Source organism: Hylobates moloch, unplaced genomic scaffold (genome assembly GCF_009828535.3).
Source record: "Hylobates moloch isolate HMO894 unplaced genomic scaffold, HMol_V3 SCAFFOLD_1, whole genome shotgun sequence".
In the NCBI taxonomy this organism is placed as follows: Eukaryota; Metazoa; Chordata; class Mammalia; order Primates; family Hylobatidae; genus Hylobates; species Hylobates moloch.
Window position 1 is genome coordinate 218,538,452 of NW_026652276.1, and position 20,608 is coordinate 218,559,059.

At 37.9% G+C, this 20,608-nt stretch overlaps 1 protein-coding gene across 3 annotated transcripts in view; it reads right to left on the reverse strand.

Annotated features, from left to right (window-relative positions):
• DGKI (diacylglycerol kinase iota) overlaps positions 1-20,608 on the reverse strand; it is a 475,885-nt gene that overhangs the window by 130,641 nt on the left and 324,636 nt on the right. For all 3 annotated transcript variants that reach the window (XM_032761874.2, XM_058427069.1, XM_058427074.1), the window contains one exon: positions 10,510-10,610. In XM_032761874.2, coding sequence (XP_032617765.1) covers positions 10,510-10,610 — 101 coding nt within the window. The remainder of the gene's footprint in view (positions 1-10,509; positions 10,611-20,608) is intronic.

Sequence of the window (20,608 nt, forward strand, 5' to 3'; positions counted from 1 at the left end):
TGCCTCAATTTAGAAAACTCAAAATGGCTGTCCCAGGTCCAAAGGTCCCTGCGGGAGTCCTCAGTTGTGACTACAGCAAAGTTCAACGTCTCCCTCTTCCTGGTCCCGCTTTTCTTGCCCTGCACAGCTGTGGTCCCGTCTTGGGAAATCCCCAAGAAAACCCTTGCACACAAAACCCAGTCTCACAGTCTGTTTCCCCGGAAACCCAACCGATGACAAGAACTATGACCGCAAATTCTTTTAAATTTGTCTCTATAAAGAAGTAGGCTGTATACTAGAAAGTGCCCTGGATTAAGAGAGAAAATACATAATTTCTTATTAAAATCCCGTCACAGCAATGTAACCCTGTGCGAGGCAATCTTAAGTGTCCTTGTAATGATGCATGTGGCCAGTGTATAGAACAGCCCTCTGTAAACCATGAAGCCCTATGCAATTATTGGATGCTATCATTTATTATTAAACAGGATAGTTGTGACTCTGCAATGGCCAACACTGCACTACTCAAACCTTAGCAAGATGAATGAAAGTAATAATTTTATACAAAGATCTTAGAAGAAAGTCTTCAAAGGGAAGTCTAACTACCATCTGAGCTTACATTCCAGAGTTGTCAACCTGGTAAGACAGCAACCAAATGGACTAGGCTGGTCTATAAATAGTAAGAGTTGGCCATAATTTTGAGTATGTGTTACATAAAATAAACCAATGAAAAGGGAAAATATTCTTTTGGGCAGAGACTTAAGGATCTACCTGCAATTGATTGCTCTCATTGCCAAAGGCTAAGTTTTAACAGTGAAGGAAGGATCAAATATCATCATCAACACTTTACCCCCAGTTCTTTGTCTGAAATCTAACATTATTAACTCCTAATACAGCACAGCACCAGAGCATATTTTATTTTCTTATAAATAAAGAAAGCCTTTAGGTCATAAACAGAATTAGATGGCAAAGAAGTTTATATTAATAATAAGATCATATTTCGGCCCAATATTCCCCTGGTATCAGAGTCCTTTGAAATTAGAAAGACATAGAGTAGGCTCATCTATAAACCAAGACAGCCAGAAACTGGCAAGTCAGGCTCTATGTGCTTACAAAAAACAATGAATTCAATGATCCACTTCCAAAGTAAAGGTCAGCAATTCTGCCCAACCCTGTCACTGTCTCTCTCCTCAAGCTATTTCAAACCTTCCTCTTTTTTTCCAGAACACTGATACTATCCATTTCCAACTTTCAACTAGTAAGCTTGCTTCTTCTTTTACTGAGAAAATAAAAGCAATCAGAATAGAACCTCTGTTTCTCCCTAGCACCAAGTACACCAAGCTATCTGTATCTGTACTCCCTCCTCTACCTTCTCTCACTGTACTCGGGAGAATCTGCCCCACATTCCTGCCCACAACCTTCCGCTGCTCACCAGGTTCCATCTTACCACCTACTCAAAGGCACTGCTCCTGCAGTTGGCCCTCTTCTGAATCAAGTTCTCTCTCTAGTGAATTGGTCCCACCAGCATACACACTTGCTGTACTATCTTACAAATTAAAAAAAAAAAAAATCCTCCTTTAATTCTACTATATTCTTTTACAGTCATCATCCCATTTCTTTCCTTCGTTTTACAGTTAAATACCTTAAAAGAGCAATCTGTGGTGAATTATAGTCATACGTCATTTAACGAAAGGGATGTGTTTTAAGAAACATGTTGTTAGGTGATTTCTGCATTGTGTGAACATCATAGAGGGTACTTACACAAACCTAGATGGAATCACCTACTACACACCTAGGCTATACAGTATAGCCTGTAGCTCCTAGGCTACAAACCTGTACAGCATGTTACTGTACTGAATACTGCAGGCATATGTAACACAATGGCATTTGGGTATCTAAAATACCTAAACATAGAAAAGGTGCAGCAAAACTACAGTATTTTAAACCTCTATGTCTGAAAAAAAAAATGACACTCCTGGAAGATGACTAGGGTTCCCCAGTTTGAGAAGCAGTGGCCATGGTAAAACATCAGATTATAAAATCAAGATAGGCCGGACGCAGTGGCACATGCCTGTAATCCCAGCACTTTGGGGGGCTGAGGCAGGTGAATCACCTGAGGTCAGGAGTTCAAGACCAGCCTGGCCAACATAGTGAAACCGCATCTCTACTAAAAATATGAAAATTAGCTGGGAGTGGTGGCTGGCCTCTGTAATTCCAGCTACTCAGAAGGCTGAGGCAGAGAGAATTGCTTGAACCCAGGAGTGGAGGTTGCAGTGAGCTGAGATCATGCCACTGCACTCCAGCCTGGGCGACAGAGCGAGACTCCACCTCAAAAAATAAAATAAAATCAAGATAACCTCTTGAATGTAGTAGCTCATAGCACTTTAATTTGGCAAGCCATTTTTCCTGTTTTATTATAAATCTATATTAGATGTTTGAATATGGTTTGAAGTATTTCACTACTGTGCTGCAAAAGATTGGTTGATAGCTGCTTGGATTGCTAACTGGAAGATCAAAATCATGTCTCTTGCTGATAACCTAAGAGCATTAAGCTCTGAGTCCAGTGAGGTCATAGCAGTGTATGCTCTTTGCCCTTACGGAGTGTCCATTTTTTAGAAATTTAGATTTTAAAAGGCGTGGGACATACGACCAGGCCCTATAGCCACATAAAAATAAATTTCATAGAAAAAGAATAAAAGCGGAGATATATTTTTTGACACAGAGGCACCCAAAGAAATACAAACACTGCCTAGCTACTGCCATTTCTGTAACTGCCCAGAAGGGTGACAGATTTCTGAAAGGGATTCAGATACGACCTTTTCTTTAGTCCCAACCACTAGTTTTAACAAATGTGAATTATTGAAATGTGAAGGGACAAAAAGAATCATACATTTAAACTGTCTTGTTCAGCATACCAATGTTGTATGTTACAAATCATCATTTCTAAATCTGGATTGATTCTGTTGTGTTTTTGACTGTTTCTAAAGTAAGTGTATATAAAAGTTGTCTCCTTTTTAAAAAGATCGTATTTTTAAATAAAGCATTTTTTGTAGAAAGTGCTATCAAAAAAATAAAAATAAAATCTTATGGGACCACTGTTGTATATGCAGTCCATCATTGATCAAGATGTCATTATGCAGCACACATCTGACCTTCACTTGACCCTATTTGCACATGAATCCTCTCCATGCACCTTCACATTTTTCACTCCACAATCTCGTGAGGCTACCACTAACTACCCTCTACCCCAATCCAACTACCAATTCTTAGTGTGCGTCTTACTCAACCTCTCTGAAACACTGACAGCTAGACAGCTTTTATGAGATATTTTTCTTCTCTCAGATTCCAATGAACAAGCTCTCCTGCTGTTTTTGTAGCTAACCATAGGCTCCTCCTTGGTCTTGCTCCTTCCTGGTCTCCTTTGCTGAATCCTCTGCATCTTCCCTACCTCTATTTACCAAGTTGCCAAGGTCAAAACATCAGAGGCAACTGAATTCTGCACTCTTATGCAATACAGCGAATCCATCATCTCATCCTACCAGCATTACCTCCAAAATGTAGCCAGAATCCAACTGATTCTCTCCAACTCTACTACTTTAACTCCCTCATTCCTATTGCATATCACCTGGAGTATCACATTAGCCCGGTACCTGCTGTCCTATTTCCATCATTGCAACCTGAAAATGTTCTACCTAGTAGCCAAATTTATCTAGAATAAATTCAGGCATGATACACTCCTCAAGTAGTTCCAACACCTTCTCATCACACTCTGAATAAAATCCAAAGCCTTCTCCATGGCCTATAAGTCCCCTCCATGTGCTGACCCTTTAAAATAACTTCCTGACTATCTCCATTCAACTAAGCAGGTTCCAGTCACATGGACATCCCTGCCATTCATTAAATATACTAAGGATGCTTGGCCTTGGAACTTGCCATGTCCTCTGCCTGGGGATATTCTTCTAGAAATCCACATATACATGCACTCTTTTTGTTCTGGTCTCTCTTTAAATGTCACTTCTTCAGAAAGTCTCTTGCTGACCACCTTATCAAAAACAGGATCCTCTGTCACTGTTCTGCTTTACTTTCCTTTATAGCACTTGCTGCTGTATTGTATTATTTATTTATTTGTCTGTCTCTCCACTGGAACATAAGTTCCAGGGCAAGCACTTTTCCGTATCTTGAAATAGTACTAGAAATACTTGAAATAGTACTAGAAATAAGGTAAGCCGTCAACTAATATTTGTTGAATTTATAAATGGCTGATTTGAGGTTGGAGGAAGATCTAAAAACAGAAACTTGTCCAACAAACCTGAGTGTGACAAACTAAGTCAAAGTTAGTTTAAATGTAAGAAGACATTTGAAATGAAATCGTGAAAGACTGAAATGTAAATTTTTACTTATGTTATTAAATATATTTATATGAAAAATAGGAAGTACTATTTGAAGGAAACAGAAAACACAGTGATTAAATAAGTACTCAAAATGTCAGCCCTTTAGACAGTTTGAGTTTTCTGTGCCACTATTGCTTTATACGTGAAATGAGAATAACAATACTATCTATCACACTGAGATGTTGGGTAGATTAAATTATACAATATATGTAGAAAAGGCATTTCCTAGCTCACAGCAATAGTACAATGTGTGTTAACCATTATTATTATTATATTTTTAATAAAATGATAAATATAAGATACAGATAAGAGATAGGAAAAGACAATAAAAGAAACTAAGCACGAAACTCTGGGTAAATGTCAAATCATGAAAATAGGAATAAACATAAACATACTTGCAAAAAGGAAGGACAATGCCCTTCAGAGGACAAATTGACATCATTTAACTCCTCAGACAGATTTCAACTTGGAAAGCCTACCTCCACCAAATGGAGGCCTAATCTCTACTGAACAGTCCTGTTGTCAACTTGTTAAATGAGAGGGAAAGATTCAATTTTAGATGAAGCTATCGATAGGAAAAAAAAAACAGTGTTTTTAGCAAACTCTTGAAGCACAATGTACTTACATGGTTTCTAATGCTTATACTCATTATGAATGATGTTGGAGCTTTAAAAACTCTACTAAGGAAATATGCTGATGAAAAATTTTTTAATCCTATGTAATTTCTATAAAACTAAACATTATATTATAATCTGTTCTTAAGAAATGTCTAGTTTAACCACTGCATTTAGCAGATAAGGAAACAGAAGCCTGAAGAAGACAAATGCATTGCCCAAGGTCACATACCTAATTAGTGGTTAGACTGGGTTTTCTCATTCTTGCTTATATATTTTATCATTCTTTCATTATTTAAATGACGTTTGCTAGAAAAATAGGTACAGAATGTTTCCATAGCCCCGTCACAGTTATTATCACATTTTTTAAAAAAAGAAAAAAAGCTCGAGAAAATCAGGAACGATTTCTGTCTTTTTTTTCTTCCAACCCCTGCTCACAGTAAGGACTCAATAAATGTGCATTGAATAAATTAGGTTGTAATGTTGGATTTTCTAATTTCATCTTTCAATGACTAACATCTAGTGTGGTATCTGACATATAACTGATGCAAACATGTAATTATTGAAAATATGAATGCATGAATGGTTGAATGGCTCTACCATTTTGGCATAGTTAACAAATTCAGTTGAGCTCAAATATGCAAACTGGAAACAATTTTAAAAATCTTGATCCACCTCCTCTGATCATTTTGAAAGTGGGTTAGACTTAGTGACTTATTCCTAAAGAATAGAGTAGGGAAGGGGAAAAAAATTGTAAGTCTATGATGAAGGAACTTGGCAAATACCACCTTTACCAAATGATCAGGTTAACATCACCAGGGACGTCATGTGGATATCACATAAGTCTTGACATGATGGGACAAAAAGCCTACTTCACATCCATAGTATTCTTTCCAAAAACCCATAAATCCAGTGTAATTATGAGTAAAACAACAGACAAAGCCAGATTGGAAGATATTCTACAGGAAGCAGTATTCCCCCAAAACCATCAAGGTTATAAAAGAAAGAAAGAGAGAGAGAGAGAGAGAGAGAGAGAGAGCGAGTGAGAGAGAGAAAGAAAGAAAGAAAGAAAGAAAGAAAGAAAGAAAGAAAGAAAGAAAAAGAAAGAAAACGCTGAGAAATGGTTACAGATCAGAAGAGACTAGGAAGCTATGACAACTCAATGCAATATGGCATCCTAGATTTGATCCTGGGATAGAAATTCCAAAAGTTTAGTTAATAGTAATGTAGCAATATTGGTTTCCTTGACAAACGCACCATGGCAATGTAAAGTGTTTAACAATAAGAAAAGCTGTGGGAGGAATGTACAGGAATGCCCTGTATTACCTTTGTAACTTTTTTGTAAATCTAAAATTATTCCAAAATAAAAATTTGTTTCAAAAAATTCAGTGGTGGATAACAGATGACACACTTAAGAAATGTATTAGGACTTAAGGAAGGAAATTTGCAGGTAAACGTTCAGATCATCCTATATGGGCATTCAGTATTTACATGCCTCATAGATTTAAGTATATTGTCATTACAGCAGATGTTTATACAAGTAGACACAATAAAAGTAAATTGAATGATTTAGTTACACTTTCTTCCCATAATCTTTCTGTGATATTTACTAGTATTTTCAATTCTATTTTTGAAAGTAAGAAAGTGAGTTGGAGGGTGGTGGTGTGTGCAGTTTGAAGTGAGCTGCCTCAAGCCAGGAAGAGTTCTACATAGAGAAAGTCAGCCTCTATGACCTACTTTGAGTCTGGTTTTACAGGCTTGAAGACTGATGAGCAGTATGACAGCAGGGCCTCTCTAACAACCACCACCACAAGCATCATAGCTACCATTTTTGGAGAGCACGCTAATGTGCCAGACTTCACACCATGGGTTCCATATACAGCATTACATTTAACCCTCAGCACTGAATGGGGTTATAATTATATTTTCATTTTACAGATGAGAGATTTGATCATCAGAGAAAGTAAATGACTTTGTCAAGGTTACAACTGAGATTCAAACACCAAAATTTCTGACTTTTCTACTAAATCACCAAACAAGGAAATTCCATTAGGGCAAATGCTTAACTAAATACCTAGTTTGGTTAACACTAATGATACTAGGATTGTACCCTATTTATTGATATATTATGCATTATATGTTATAAACATCTAGATAATACTGAATTATACTGAGATCATGTATGTGAAAGCATTGTCAAACACTGTATTTGATATGCAACAAATGTTAATTCCCTATCCTTATAGACTACATCTGTTTTCAATTGGCTTCAAGCTGGTTTCTACTGCTTGTGTTTTAAACCCTAGATTTGTATAAATTATCATGGCAATTTAAAAGTGCAGAATAAACTGGTGCCCAAGTGAAGTTTAACCAGTTTGCATGGGAATAGAGTTAAGTTTTGGGGAATATCAAGTTATCTCAGATTTTTAAAAAATATATCATATGTCAATGAATCTCTTCTGGGGTTAGAAATATAACAGATTTTTAAAAGCAGATTATCCTTTGCCTAGATTATATGATTATAAGCTTTATTAAGGACCCACTTGTATACTTCTGTTTTTGAGAGTGATTTTCTGATATCATTATTACAGATTTGCTTTAATTTCTTTAATATGGCCACTTTCTCTTTATGTTCTACCTCTTAAGTTGAATAGACTGTCCCCTCTTGCAAACCACAACTATTATCTGAGGGTTGATAAATCCTATAGAGTGAGGAAGACATTCAGTGTCTTACATAAGTCTGAAATTTACCAGCAAGAGCTGAGGGAAAGATTGACAAGGACTAAATTTTTCCAGAATATTATTTTAGAAGGATTGCCCCCCAGTGAGATGGGGTTAAATGGAAGAGGAATGGGAAATAATCTGAAAGAGTATAGTCCTCTTTCTCTGTGCTAAAATAAGCAAAGCAATTTAAAGGGCTGCCATCCATTATTATCAGGGAGCCCTGCATTACGGACGGAAGACGGGCTTTGTTAGGTGACAAATATGCGAGCTTATTATCTAACGTGAACAATGAGCAAGATTCTGCTAAACAGTGATGGAAAAGAACCACATGCTGCCTGAAGATATCACTTGGCACACCATCAAGAAATGGAACTAACTTCAAACACAGTACCACGCTACTGCTCTGGTTCAGTCTTTGAAGACAATAAATGAATGACCTAAGAGGATTCACTCTCTTTGTTCTGGGATGCAGGTCAGAGTACATTCCTAGAGTCCCTTTTATCTAGATGTGTTGTGCAAATTTCACTTAATTAATGCTTCTGAAATAACATTTATTTTGGCATGCACCTCATATATGGACTTAAGCTTGTTTTTGTCTTTATACTCAGTTTGAGCCCTGTCAGCCTTCCCATGAATCTGTATTCTGTTTCAAGTTGGAACCAGGAAAAAGAGCAAAGGTTAGTAGGAGTGAATCCAGAACCTCAAAGGATAAACTTTCCTGAAAAACCACAATTAGAAGCACCATCACCGCATATTAAAAGTAAAATGATTGAGTTAGTCACTTTTACTTCCTATTCTTTTATTGTTTTCTTCAAATCCAAATCGTTGGAATGAGTTTTTAAATCTTTAGAATAACTCCTTTATCCCCTTTTTGAGAGTTTATTTGTTCTTTGGGGTCCCAAAGACACTGTTCAATTTATTTGGCTTACATTTATGCCATATTTGACTTAAGAAGTTTCTTCACATAGAAATTTTATCACATATGCTGAGTAAAGCTCTTGCCAGAAAATGTCATCTTGTTGGAAAAACTCAAACCACAATTACCTCCAGCAATGGTAGACAGATAATGCCACAGAAAAGATAAAACAGATAAATGAAAGCTACAGATAAGCTTCAAATCTCATTTCAGCTAAAAATTTCAAATGTGTCCCCACTCCAAACTGAATTTCTTCAGAGTTGATGGTAAGCTGCAACATACTACTTGAGATCTGTTATCTTCTTTTAAGAATTGTTAGCTATTTGTTTGGAAGCTTAAAACAAGAAAGAACATAAAACACTGTTCTTTATGATTAGTAATCTTTAGAACTCAATTTAATTTACATTGTAGCTATACTTCCCATCACAAAAATATATGTCTATCACTTTATGGATCAAATAGATTATATGCTAGTCTGTCACTTATAAGCTCATTTATATTAGAAAATGTAATATGTTGTTTACAGAAGGAAGAAATTCAGAGGTTTGGGGAATTGCTCCTCCTCCAGCTCAGACTTTCCTTTAAAAGGAAATGAGGGTGAAGTATGGAAATGAGAAGGCCGGGGAGAAACTAAGAGATACTGATGTCTAAGGAAAACGACATAAAGGGTTGAAGAAGCTGAAGCAGCTGAGAGAATTAAGAAAGAAAATTCACAGCAAATTCTCTAGTAGATTCAGTGATTAGGCTACCAGGGATATGGCTCCTCGCCTCGTGCCAACTCCAGATTGTAGAACCCTCTGTACCCACCCCTAGGATTATCTTTGGACCTCAGAATTTCCATCCACTAAAGCTTACTTCAGATGAGTCTCAGAAACCAGAGCTCAGAAAAGAAGATCCCAGGAAGGCTTTCCTACTATTAATCCTGCCAGTTCTATTTTCCTCTTTTACACAGGTAGCCAGGTCTACACTTAGAGGCCATTTGGGGACTGGGTTCATAAGTCTTTGGTTCCATATAAAAGTCATTTCTTTATATCTGCATCATTGCCTATTCCCTTGGACACCAGTTTTCCTCATCTTCTTTGACTTTATTGCAGTTGACTATTGGCCCCCACAATTAGGAAGGAGCCGAGAACCCTAATATCTAACACTCTCATGGCCTTAACTTCTGGCTTATTTTAACCAATCACTTCATAATTTATTATATAGACAGAGATTTAAGGCAGTGATCAGAATGTACCAGAATGTAAGAAGTGCCCAATACATACTGATTGACTAGTGAGATGAACAAACAATTAGCTATGTATTCAAAGAAGCATACAGAAAATACACACTTTGAGAAGTAATTCATACACTGACTCAAGTGCAGGTTTCAAAAATAATGGCACCTTATCATCAATGAATCACTTTAATATCACAACGTTCCTGTGGGCCCTTCTCTGACATTATATAATAGCATAATATCTAGAAGTGCTGAATGTGCCTCTTTGCTACACCTCTGTGACGAATGACGGCAGTGTTTGATAACGCAGCCTCCAAGAAGAGATTTGTGTTGTCTCAAGTTTTCTGGATGGTGCTATACCATTGGTATCACCAACTTTTTGCTTTCCTCATTTTAGGCAAATCTGAGACTAAAGTGGTGAATAAGCCAAGAGATCCTGACTTGGCATCCACAGCAGAATGATTTTATTCAGCTGCTTTCCTTTTCCAGTTCCTTTTTCTGTAGCCCATACATTATCACTTGGAGCTCACATGTTACTGTGTTTCGCTTCACTTCTCTAACCATGATTTTCAGGCACAAGGATAAATGAATCTACCCATCAAACCAAGGAGGATCAAGAAGCTGAAGATAGGCTGATCGCATGAAATCAATGAGGCACTCCCAACTTACAAGCTTCTCGGAGTTTCTCCTTGTCATAGTGGAATCCTTCATAATCTTGTAAACTGATTTTGTTCACCCGGATCCTCAGACGGTCTGGGACAGACTGGGGACTGCAAAACAAGAACCGAGTGGTCAGATACAAATGAGAGAGCGGAATTGGTAGCCATGCACCTGAAGGACCAAGGGCAATATTGTCTCTTCACGTTTAGAAGGAAGAGTTCAAATTCAAACCAGAAAGGCGGGTTCCTCATCAGAATTGAACAGTGATCTGGAGAACACTTCTCCAGAAACCAAAAGTCTCTGGAATTTCGGTAAGAATATGGAAATATGCAGAAAGAGCCTTTGGAGCCCACTTTTAAATCGTATTTTCTATTGGTTTTTAAAAACATTTAATAAGATCATGTGCTTGTTACATAATAAATTAGATTCGGCGAATCTGAAATAGTGGGAGGTGGAATGGAGCTTTAAGAACCACAGGCAGATAGGCACATCACAGTAAGACATGGTCAGGGGCAGCCTGACCCTCAGAGAGATGGAAAAACTATCTTTAAAAAGCAGACCAAGAGTCCAGAAGCCACAGGGCTGAGACTGAAGTAGCTCTACATAGCTCAATGGCCTCTTTTGACAGCACCTCTCAGTCAAAGCATATTGCAATAAACACTGCTTGTAATGGTGGCTCTGAGCATTCCAAAATGAAGAAAAATGTTTAAATATGTACAGTGTCCTTTCTTTAGGAAGAGAATGAAGTGCGTAACTCATTTTGATAGAATTCAATGCATACTGACTCCAGACACATATTAAGCAATAAAATGGGCAGTACCAAACTTTCTGAACATCTATTCACTCCCCAAATGTCTGTAACTCGACTCCTTGATTTTCTTAAGCGATATTTTGAAAGTGGTTTAATCTTGGGTATTAGTTGAGTGGAATAACTTGGTTTTCATCACCACCACAATGGATCAATACATTTCTTCAATATATTAATATAACACAATGCCCACTTGTCTTTCAACACTACCTTATACTGGGATTTCATTGGTTGAGAGAATTTTCTCAAGGCTTGTTTCTCTTTTTTTTTATATTAAATGGTGATGAAAGTCACCACTGACTAAAGTGATTGACTAAAGTAGAAAGAATGGCATTATTCTTTAATTTGTTCCTGTAAAGGAGGAAAAGGAAAGAAGGAAACAGAAATAAAGAAACAAAAAAAAAGAAAGAGAAAGAGGGAGGGAGAGAGGAAGGGAGAGAATGATGGAGGGAAGGAAAACAGGAAAGATAAGAAAGAATAGATGAAAGGAGGGAATACTGTGTCTACAATATTAGGACACTCCTCTCTACCTTCACTTCAAACACACACACACAGAAACACAGACACACACCCATTTAATTTCAGTAAAACTCTGGAAGAGGGAGTAAAAAAAAATAATCTCATTCTCTTGTCTAAAGCCTCATTTTAGTGCAAAGTATAGTAACTCCCTCCATATGGAATCCCACTTTACACACCCAAAATAGCACATACATATCAAACTATAGATACATATGTGCACACTCACACATGGTGCATTCTCTCTCTCACACACACACACACACATACAGAGACAGAGAGAGAGAGATTTAAACTGTGGCTATTTAAAAGTGTAGATATATATGCACAAATTCTAAAGAGAGATGGTAGGCCTGTAAAAATGTCTGAGGTTCACTGGCTTAAAAAAATCGGTATAAAACTACAGAGATGGATAATTCTGGGGGAAATTTGAAAAGACAGATTCAACAGCTATATTGATCCATCACTCAAATTGTGTTTGTTGGGTATTTACTTTGTATTACCATTGTGCTGGACATCAAAAAGGTATTGACGAATAAAGCCGAAGCATTTAAGTTGTGATTGGAGATATAGCTTGACAGTATATTTGTAGATACAGACCTTCAGTTAGTACAACAGACCTTGAATATAATGAAAACTCACAACATCATTTACAGGTAGGGAAACTGAGGTTCAGAAAGGTGAAGTGATTCTAAGGTCACATAGCCACTAAGTAGCAGTGCTAAACGCAAAGCCTTGGACCCTTCGCTCATCAGTTTCGTGTTCTTTCTCAGCTCCTCTGAGGAGTTCAGACTCTCTTGTCAATGGATAAATACCAAGAATCCCATGGATATGACATCAAAACTATAAATTCTGGATTAGCAGAGTCTGATGATCTCTGTGTGCTGCTCAGACTTATTTCTTTATCAAAAAACAATCATCAGGCGGGGTGGTTAAGTAAACCAAACCAGAGAACACTGGGCAGAGTACAAATGAATGTGTAGGTCTTTATTCATTTAGAGGGAAGTGTGGCTACAACATGCTGTGAAGTGAAAAAAAGTCATGAATAATTATACATGGCATAAGCTCCTTCATATAAATTGTGGACTTCAGGAGTTTGTATATGCAAGAGAAGTGCATGGAGACACATCCAACAAGCTATTGCAAGTTGTTATCTCTGTATGGTGAAACTTGGGCATTATTTTATATCAAGTATAATTTTTAAGGAATTAATATAGTTATTTTAAAAGTATGTCCATACGTAAACAAACAATAACGCGGGACAAGAATAAAAATAAGGCCTATAGCAAAGATTGTTAGGAATTAGAAGCAAGTAGGGAGGAAAAAATTTATGCAATTAACAGAGTGACCACACAGTGTTCACATTAGATTTTTATCCCCAAATTAAAGGGGTCTGATAATCCCTTTATTTCCAAGTTCACTCAGCTGATCTGCAAAGATTGTAATTAGAAAATATTTTCCTGCACACACAGCAGATAAGACGAAGCTGGAACCATAGAATGTAGTGGCCTTTCAGACCCTAATAGGAGAAGCTGAGAGGGGCAGAGGTTGAATGAACTCTACCTAAGCAATTTTTTGAGATAACAGTAAATCTAATGGCAGTGGGCTTCACTCTTCTCTACTGGGCTGGAGGTATCAGGACTAAGACCTCACTTGAGCAGTAGTTGCAAATGGGAAACGAGATTTGGAGAATGACTGCTGACCAGTTCCTGGACCCCCCTTCCTGGAGCTCCCCGATTTGGGGCTTACGAGTGTCTATCACCTTTCTCAAAACCCATAAAGTGGTCGCTCCCTGTCCACATGCATCTACCTCCCAGGTTCTCATCTATGCCCTCCGATTCCAACCCATGCACTATTGTCTCCCAAACCCCTGGCCACCCGCTACTCTACCCTAACTTCCAGGGGGCACATCATGGCATAAAACAGACACTATTATTTGAATCAAACTTTATAGATCCCAAATGAATTCACATATCTCAGTTTATCTCCAGAATGATCAGCTAAGCAAGACGAAGAAAACAGAGACTCTCTCTAACCATCGCTTAACACTTTCTCCCATCCACTTTCCTACACTTTCGCTCTCTTGCTCTCAGCTCCCATCTTTTCCCAACAACCTACAACACTTCCCACTTTCCCACTAGCAGCAGCTTACTTAAACCTAGTCTTCTGGGCAGGGTATCTGTTTTCTTTTTTAAACTGCTATCAAAAGATGTCCCAGTTGAGACTCATCACCAAATTTTAGGGCATTAGACCCTAGGGTCAATAATGGAAAACCTTCTTGAATCATTTGCAACCCTGGAGTAAACAGCAGGTATGGGAGGCAACACAGCAAAGTGGTGGGGAGCTCAGGCTCCAAATCAGATTGCCTAGATTTGAAGTAAAGTTCTTCCAGTTCCTATTTAATCAGGAAACTCTATGCTTCAGTTTCCTCATAGGTAAAGTGGAGATAACAGTATCCACCTCATAGACATATTAAGAGAATTAAATGAGCCGATGCATGTGATATGCTTAGAAAAATGTCTGGCACATTTTCAGTGCTCAGTAGGTTTTAGCTATTATCATTATAATAATTATTCTACAAATTGTTCTCCTAGATAAGGTTCTACCTAATAGTCAACAGCATTTGCTGCTTCTGCCAGATATTGGAAGATGTTTAGAGCACATAAAGGAACCTCCCTAAATATTTCTGACAAGGTGCTGGGCTACCTCTGGAGGGAGATTGTCTAGCTTGGCTGGTGGCATGACATTTTGCACTTCTGGGTGCTCTCCCACCTAGTATTTTAAAAGGCCAACTAAAAACATGACAACAGACAGCTAAAACATGGGGGAGTTAGGGGAAGTGCATAGAGATTAAATGAAAGCCAAGTAATTCAATTTCGTACCTTTATGTCAAAATATATTAGTGTCCCATTAAATGGCTGACTGAAGGTAGAGGATGACAAAGCTGTTCTTTGGAGTCTGGGGAATAGCACTGCCATTAGTTTGCTAAATTTAAATTTTGTCTGGGAAGTTAGTAGAGCAAAGAAGAGACAAACATCCTGGGTAAAAATAAATTCGCCTTCCTGCCAACATCTGCCACAAGATACTGCCATACTATTAGGCTCTGGATCAGGGGTTCTAAACCTGGCTTCCATGGAACATCTCAAACTCCCTAGAAGGGATTCAGCAGTCTGTGAATTCCCTTTCATATTGGGGTAGTGACCTAAACCTGTCGCCTTCTCACTAAGGCAACAGGTTTAGGTCACTACCCCAATTCTCTGCAGCACTGTGATTGAGATCCTTATGCAGAATGGAAGTTCATGGCTCTAAACTTAATTCCCAAATGTCTCCCATGAACACTTTCTCAAGAACCATAATAAGAACACTTGTTGAATCACTCAGATGGGTTTCCAGTAACCCCCATGCCACAGCTTCCCTTATCCATGTTTTTTTCTTTTTTTTTTATTATACTTTAGGGTTTTAGGGTACATGTGCACAATGTGCAGGTTTGTTACATATGTATCCATGTGCCATGTTGATTTCCTGCACCCATTAACTCGTCATTTAGCATTAGGTGTATCTCCTAATGCTGTCCCTCCCCCCTCCCCCCACCCCACAACAGTCCCCGGAGTGTGATGTTCCCCTTCCTGTGTCCATGAGTTCTCATTGTTCAATTCCCACCTATGAGTGAGAACATGCGGTGTTTGGTTTTTTGTCCTTGCGATAGTTTACTGAGAATGATGTTTTCCAGTTTCATCCATGTCCCTACAAAGGACACAAACTCATCATTTTTTATGGCTGCATAGTATTCCATGGTGTATATGTGCCACATTTTCTTAATCCAGTCTATCGTTGTTGGACATTTGGGTTGGTTCCAACTCTTTGCTAAAAAACTGTGATGTGTTTTAATACACATGTTTATAGTCTTTGGTATATACCCGTAAGGGATGGTGGGTCAATGGTAATCAAGTCCACAATGGTTGAACTAGTTTACAGTCCCACCAACAGTGTAAAAGTGTTCCTATTTCTCCACATCCTCTCCAGCACCTGTTGTTTCCTGATTTTTTAATGATGGCCATTCTAACTGGTGTGAGATGGTATCTCACTGTGGTTTTGATTTGCATTTCTCTGATGGCCAGTGATGATGAGCATTTCTTCATGTGTTTTCTGGCTGCATAAATGTCTTCTTTTGAGAAGTGTCTGTTCATGTCCTTTGCCCACTTTTTGATGGGGTTGTTTGTTTTTTTCTTGTAAATTTGTTTGAGTTCATTGTAGATTCTGGATATTAGCCCTTTGTCAGATGAGTAGGTTGCAAAAATTTTCTCCCATTCTGTAGGTTGCCTGTTCACTCTGATGATAGTTTCTTTTGCTGTGCAGAAGCTCTTTAGTTTAATGAGATCCCATTTGTCGATTTTGGCTTTTGTTGCCATTGCTTTTGGTGTTTTAGACATGAAGTCCTTGCCCACGCCTATGTCCTGAATGGTATTGCCTAGGTTTTCTTGTAGGATTTTAATGGTTTTAGGTCTAACATATAAGTCTTTAATCCATCTTGAATTAATTTTTGTATAAGGTGTAAGGAAGGGATCCAGTTTCAGCTTTCTACATATGGCTAGCCAGTTTTCCCAGCACCATTTATTAAATAGGGAATCCTTTCCCCATTTCTTGTTTTTGTCAGGTTTGTCAAAGATCAGATAGTTGTAGCTATGCGGCGTCATTTCTGAGGGCTCTGTTCTGTTCCATTGATCTATGTCTCTGTTGTGGTACCAGTACCATGCTGTTTTGGTTACTGTAGCCTTGTAGTATAGTTTAAAGTCAGGTAGCGTGATGCCTCCAGCTTTGTTCTTTTGGCTTAGGATTGACTTGGCGATGCGGGCTCTTTTTTGGTTCCATATGAACTTTAAAGTAGTTTTTTCCAATTCTGTGAAGAAAGTCATTGGTAGCTTGATGGGGATGGCATTGAATCTATAAATGACCTTGGGCAGTATGGCCATTTTCACGATATTGATTCTTCCAACCCATGAGCATGTAATGTTCTTCCATTTGTTTGTATCCTCTTTTATTTCATTGAGCAGTGGTTTGTAGTTCTCCTTGAGAGGTCCTTCACATCCCTTGTAAGTTGGATTCCTAGGTATTTTATTCTCTTTGAAGCAATTGTGAATGGGAGTTCACTCATGATTTGGCTCTCTGTTTGTCTGTGATTGGTGTACAAGAATGCTTGTGATTTTTGTACATTAATTTTGTATCCTGAGACTTTGCTGAAGTTGCTAATCAGCTTAAGGAGATTTTGGGCTGAGACAATGGGGTTTTCTAGATATACAATCATGTCATCTGCAAACAGGGACAATTTGACTTCCTCTTTTCCTAGTTGAATACCCTTTATTTCCTTCTCCTGCCTGATTGCTCTGGCCAGAACTTCCAGCACTATGTTGAATAGGAGCGGTGAGAGAGGGCATCCCTGTCTTGTGCCAGTTTTCAGAGGGAATGCTTCCAGTTTTTGCCCATTCAGTATGATATTGGCTGTGGGTTTGTCATAGATAGCTCTTATTATCTTGAGATACGTCCCATCAATACCTAATTTATTGAGAGTTTTTAGCATGAAGGGTTGTTGAATTTTGTCAAAGGCCTTTTCTGCATCTATTGAGATAATCATGTGGTTTTTGTCTTTGGTTCTGTTTATATGCTGGATTACATTTATTGATTTGCGTATGTTGAACCAGCCTTGCATCCCAGGGATGACGCCCACTTGATCATGGTGGATAAGCTTTTTGATGTGCTGCTGGATTCGGTTTGCCAGTATTTTATTGAGGATTTTTGCATCAATGTTCATCAAGGATATTGGTCTGAAATTCTCTTTTTTGGTTATGTCTCTGCCAGGTTTTGGTATCAGGACGATGCTGGCTTCATAAAATCCCTTATCCATGTTATACACACCTTTTACCCTGAGATGTTGGAAGGGAGGTAGACTGACTTTCCATCAAGACAACTCCCTGAACACTCACTGCTATTCAATTTACACTTAATCTTGCTATTCTCTGCTCTCCTGTAGATGTTGCCAATAGCTTCTTTTTCCATTGTTCCCATGTAGAATTTCAATCCATCAGTCATATTCCTCCCTAGTGCCCTCAAATGTCTTCCTCCTTTTGATCAATTTCTTTAGTACACACTATTCCTCTCAGACTGATAAGAGATGCCTCTCATACAATCTCCCACCCAGGCCTAATCTCTTTATGGATAAAGTGGATGGGATGAGTGTTTTGGTTCTCCAGGGTCACTTTTAAACCACAGACTCCATTAACTCATTCTGTCACTGGAAACATGAATTATATAGGAGTGATATCCTTTAATATTAAGACATGATAGCAAGTGGATAAAGCAAGATGTATGGTCAAAAAATTTAGTTCCAATCTAAAGGGTCAGAACGCTAAAGTTACCTTCTTTAAGCCATTTTGTGACCTGAAAATGGGACTGATAATAGAAATGTAGTGAGCACTAAATGAGACATATATAAGGCAGTTAGCAACTTCCTGGCAAATAATAAGTGGTCAGAAATAATAATAGTTGTTGTTACTATTATTATCGCCCTAGCGCTTCTACAATTTCCACAAGCCTTATATTGTGTATTCAGTCCTAGATAATAACATCATAGCTGAAGCCAGAATCGCAGCTCTAATTAGCACTTAGTAGACAGGAAACCTTAGCAGAATGGGCATCCGTCAACATCAGTAGGGATACAAGATTCAGTGGAATGTCGCTATCCACGGTCTTTTGGACAATAATGCAAGTAGGGATGGTGAATGTTTGCAAGTTTTTTTACTTTTTAAAGATATTATGAATATAAATCTTAACTCACGTTGAGACAAGATCCTCAAAGTTATGTAATCATTCTACATTTTGTACCTTATAAATATCCTGTTTTGATTAACATTTCTTAGTTCAGTATAACGCTTGCCCCTTGTAACACTCACTATGTAGAAACATTGATTTTTATAAATAATTGTAATTTAACCAGGCATTTGCTACTCATATAGAGTTGCTTTTCTTTTATGAGACAGAAAAGCATAACTCTGTCTGCCTTTCACCCTTTAGCCCTGATTTAATAGTAATAATAAATTGCCTTAATTTCTTTCAAGCAATTCTACCTGATCATAATCTAGATATAATGAAGTTTGTTTCTAACTAATCTAATAGAATTCATTTGAACTGGTTCTTGTTTTATAAATAGAGTTTTATTAAAATATGAATTTATAGTGTGAATTCACAGTGTGAAAGGCTATGAATTCACACTATGAATCTCTTCCTCCTCTTTGCAGCTCTAGCACCTACAACAATGCCTGGTCCATGTTCCTTACAATAAATGTTTTTGAACAAATGAGTAAATGAATGCAAGGAAATCAAATTCCTCTGTAACTATGCATGGTTCTGATGCTATAGCACAGCTTGGCATTGGAGCATTTCTGAGCTTCTTTCTAGCAGCTTTTACCTTTGTGAAAAAGGCATAACTGATTTGGTCGTCCATTTCTGTCCTTTGATCTCTGGATCAGGAAATAAATCCATGTTGAATTATGCTCCCACTTTTTATCTCCAGTAGAATCTACACAAATAAAAAGAAGAACCTACAAATGGTAGATGTCCCCATCAAAAAAGTAAGTAAACCATTTCAGAACTACCTGTTCTTCAATTAAATAATGGTGAACCACAAACATCTATCATCACATTCTTCTATCAGCTATCAAGCTGGGCCTTATTTTTTTATTTTATTTTATTTTTTTGAGACAAAGTCTTGCTCTGTCGCCCAGGCTGGAGTGCAGTGGTGTGATCTCGGCTCACTGCAAGCTCCACCTCCCGGGTTCACGCCATTCTCCTGCCTCAACGCCCCATGGGCCTTATTTTTTATTTTAAATTTTTCTGGGTACATAGTAGGTGTATATATTTATGAGGGAGATGAGGTGTTTTGATGCAGCCATGCAATGCATAATAATCATATCGTGGAGAATGAGTTATCCATCCCCTCAAGCATCTATCCTTTGTGTTATAAACAATCCAATTACACTTCTTAGTTATTTCAAAATGTACGATTAAGTTATTGACTATAGCCACCCTGTTGTGCCATCAAATAGTAGACCTTATTCATTGTTTCTATTTTTTTTTTTTTTTTTACCCATGAAGCATCCCCATATCCCCCTACAACTCTTCCCAGCCTCTGGCAACCACCCCTCTATACTCTATGTCCATGAGTTTAATCGTTTTGATTTTTAGATCCCACAAATAGGTAACACGCAATGCTTGTCTTTTTGTGCCTAGCTGATTTCACTTAACATAATGATCTCCAGTTCTATCTGTGCTGTTGCAAATGACAGGATTTCATTCTTTTTATTACCAAATAGTATTCCATTGTTCATCTGTACCACATTTTCTTTATCCATTCATCTGTTGATGGACACTTAAGTTGCTTCCAAATCTTAGTGATTGCAAACGGTGCTGCAACAAACATGAATGTGCAGATATCTCTTCAATATACTGACTTCAATATACTGATTTCCTTTATTTTGGGTATATATCCCAGCAGTGGGATTGCTGGAACATGTGGTAGTTCTATTTCTGGTTTTTTGAAGAACCTCTAAACTGGTCTCCTTAGTGGTTGTACTAACTTACGTTCCCATCAACAGTGTAAGAGGGTCCCCTTTTCTCCACATCCTTGAAGCTGAGCCTTATTTAAATATTATTAGACTCAGTGGCTTCCTTTGGCAACTTGCTGCTAAAATGGTGAAACATATCCTGGTACATTTTTGAAGTGTCACTGACAAT